This window comes from Atta colombica, unplaced genomic scaffold (genome assembly GCF_001594045.1).
Source record: "Atta colombica isolate Treedump-2 unplaced genomic scaffold, Acol1.0 scaffold163, whole genome shotgun sequence".
In the NCBI taxonomy this organism is placed as follows: Eukaryota; Metazoa; Arthropoda; class Insecta; order Hymenoptera; family Formicidae; genus Atta; species Atta colombica.
In genome coordinates this window covers 1,625,457-1,629,158 of record NW_017259254.1, presented here as the reverse complement: position 1 = coordinate 1,629,158, position 3,702 = coordinate 1,625,457, and the positions used below count along the sequence as shown (strand labels likewise).

Here is a 3,702-nt window from a genome sequence, read left to right as displayed (position 1 = left end):
TATATAATATATAAACATAATAGTTTTTAAATTTTTAACTAATAATATATTTATTACTAAAATTGTTAAAAATATAAAATAATTAAAAGTTATTAAAAAATAATATAAAAATTATAATCGATTTGTAAAAAAAAACAAAATATGAAATATTTGATAATCCTTTAATTGTGTTTAACAAAGTATACAAATATAAAAAAAAATTTCAATGGAATTAAAATTATATTTATTATGTACACAATATATAAGATATTCTAAATTAATGTAGTAGAAATCCAGATTGTCGACTTACAGTAACCAGCGTAGACACAGCGTGCACTTGATTGGAATTTCTCAGTATAGCTGATGCAAGTTGCGACACACTGAGACCTATTGCCCATGAGGTATAGCCCTTTAATTTAATAACTTCATACGCACTTTGTATCACTTGCTTATGTAATTCATTCCAATGTTCCTCATCTTTGTCGGTACCTACATACTCATTCAAATCACGTAGACGTACTCCGGCAACATTAACTCCAGACCATACAGGCACTGAACAAATAAAACAAATGTCTCATATAATACACTAAAATTTATTTATTATTTTTAATTAATATATACATATGCACTTATTTGTTTATAAAAATATTAAATTTTTAATTAAAGAAAAGCTACAGGAAGCAATAAAAAATTTTTTGAAATTTTTTGATTTAGCTATTAAAAATATAATAAATAATCATATTTTCGATAGATACATCAAACGAATCCAGCTAAGTTTATTTTATACATCTGATAGGAAAATTTTTCTATTTTAAAGAAGTATTTACATACCACTGGTATCACCATGTTCTCCGATAATCCAGCCATGGCAAGACGTAGGTGCGACATTAAGTTTTTGCGATAACAAAAAGCGAAAGCGGGCAGAATCTAAATTTGTACCACTGCCAATAACTTTGTTCTTTGGCAAACCGGAAAGTTTCCATGCTACATAAGTTAAAATGTCCACCGGATTGGAAACAATGAGGAGAATTGTGTTTGGGCTATATTTGACTAACTGAGATATAATGCCCTTGAAAATATCAGTATTACGTTGAACCAAATCCAATCTGGTTTCATTTTCGCGCTGACGCGCACCCGCTGTCACAATGCAGAGACTCGAATTCGCGGACACGGCATAATCTGTGCTGGCACTCACTTTTGCATTCTTCATAAATGTACTGCCATGTTGCAAGTCTAACATTTCTCCTTTTAATTTGTCCGCCATTACATCAATTAATACCACTTCGCTCGAAACATGCTGCAACAATAATTTAACAAGTGATATGAATTTTGCATATATTATGTGTCACTACAATTACATACATATAACATATTAAATATATAATTATTTGAGATGTACGATTTTATGTTATTATTTGTGAAAAAATAAGAATCATATTTTAATAGCAAAATTAACATATATAAAATACTGTTCTACATTTATAATTACATAATATTAATATAATTAACTTACGTTTGTCAAAATGCTAAAAGCACAAGCCATTCCAACTTGACCGACACCGACCACTGTGATTTTATTTCTACCGGTTGATACCGATTCTGTTACAGTAGTTAAAAGTTGATCCTTTAACATTGCCATTTTCTGCAAAATCAGAATAATTTAATGCATTAATATCAATAATTTCATAATTTAAATTTTAATATATATAGGTATATCGTTACATTAATTTTCATGCTTTTGAATTTATTAGTTAGTAATAAAAAAAATTAAATTTGGAATAATTGATAAAAATAGACAAAAACAATAAGTCACTGTATCATTGCGGAGATTGAAAAAATCATATGTATATCATTAAAAACATGCTTATGAAATCTGACTGTTCTGTTTGCCACTATTCAACAAAATTCTTTTCTAATAAAAGTAATTCTTTTTTTACTGTCGTTACAAGTTGAATACAAGTTGAATATTGTTAATAATATCAAGTCCATATTTTTTTACAACAAATTATTGCGGCAAATATCATTTCAAGAGACGCGGTATTATGCAGTTTCTATACCTGTAGCATGCACTTGCAACGAATGCGAATGATGCATACAGTTGTTAGATGGCAGTACCTGTCCATAATCAGGACTTCGTACACTCATCTTTCAACTAGGTGCAAACGTGCGAACTATGATCCGGAAAAACTTTGGAATTTAACTACACATTTGCGGGATTCGCAGTCAGATCATTAATCACAGTTCGTTAATAACGCTTAACCAACCAGATACAATCGACGAAAGACTCATACAACGCATTTAGTATTATTGACTTACTACACTTTATACGAGAAATCAAAAAACAATAAATTGCAATATACCGGTAACGGTACTCGGTGTAATGTGTACAGGTTTTATCATGTGTATGTTTTATCGCAAGCAATGACTGATAACGTGCAGCTTTAAGCGCTGGAAATACAACAAGAAACTTCAATTCCGTGTTAAAAATATTTCTAAATATTAACAAAATAACAATAATTCTAAATGATTAAATCTGAAAAATGTATTCAAATAATTTTCCGCTCTAGCGGAATCTTAAAATTCTAGCAATTTTAAAATTATTCAGATGTTATAAATAATGAGGATAGATGAAAAATTATCTATCAAATATATTGTTATTCGTTACTTTTTTTATACATTGTGAGACTTTATAATTAAAATAAAAATAATTTTAAGTGATATAATTGAAGAGAGTTGTCGCTGACCTTAAGTATTCTCCCTATACACTACTCTTCAACACTGTCGAACGCAGACTGAATGCGTTACAGCTGGCACACTGCTATTCTTCTACTGGACTGGCAGTTCAGGGATGTGAATTCGCCAAGGTGACCTTGCCCCACCTTACACAATTTCTACGAACGACGAGATATATGAAGTGTCCATAATTGTTTGAACAGAATAGTCCCCAAAATCTTGAAATCGACAAAATGACAATTTATAAAAATTTTTTTTTAATTCTAACAAAGTATATCACGTGGACTTTGATTTAAATGTTGTAGGTATTAAATACAGAATACTTCGAACTGCTTCGTGGTTTCGAAGAAAGAACGTGACATCGCGCACGCGTAACATGATGCAATGTACGCACGTGACGGCTATGTTCATCATCGATCCAGCTTGATGAGACTTTCTTCTCTTGAATCTTTCAACTTCTACCAATCATAAGACACCAGGGGATATCGAGAGTGGGGTAAAAGTATTTCTGGAAGCAATACTCGTCGTGCTTGCTGCGTTTTATAACATGGGACTTTTTATGGCGATAAGTAAAGTTAAATTTATCATGACATCTTTGAAGAAATAAAGTACGCATAAAGAAGTCTTTCTTTAAAATTCTAATAAAAAAATAAATAGTTGCAAAAATTCAAAAACTTAAAAAATTAAAAATTACAACGTTTAAAATTTAAAAACTTTAAAAACTAACAAACTTTAAAAATTAAAAACTTTAAAAACTTTATAATTTAATTCTAGAATAATGATTGCAAAAAATGAGAATGAACTTCAGTAGATATTTAACATTGAAAAACTAAAATAATACAAGAAACGATTATATTTTATTCTGTTTCTGTTAAAGAGAAATTGATTCAAAATGCATTGTAAGTATTGGACTTTAAAAATAAAATTTGATAATGATCTGTATATAATGTTATCAATAACATGATTAATGAAAAGATTAGTAACAGTATT

The 3,702-nt window shown here is 29.2% G+C and overlaps 1 protein-coding gene across 2 annotated transcripts in view; it reads right to left on the bottom strand.

The window, feature by feature from the left end:
• LOC108686002 (L-lactate dehydrogenase-like) overlaps window positions 1–3,702 on the bottom strand; it is a 17,552-nt gene that overhangs the window by 447 nt on the left and 13,403 nt on the right. The window contains exons 1-4 of one of the 2 annotated variants that reach the window (XM_018191033.1): window positions 2,724–2,789; window positions 1,493–1,621; window positions 811–1,276; window positions 290–531 (exon numbers count right to left, since the gene is read on the bottom strand). In XM_018191033.1, the coding sequence (XP_018046522.1) occupies window positions 290–531; window positions 811–1,276; window positions 1,493–1,618 (834 nt within the window). In that variant the 5' untranslated portion in view covers window positions 1,619–1,621; window positions 2,724–2,789. Of the gene's footprint in view, window positions 1–289; window positions 532–810; window positions 1,277–1,492; window positions 1,622–2,723; window positions 2,790–3,702 lie in introns of those variants that run through there. The other variant, XM_018191032.1, reaches the window with a different exon arrangement.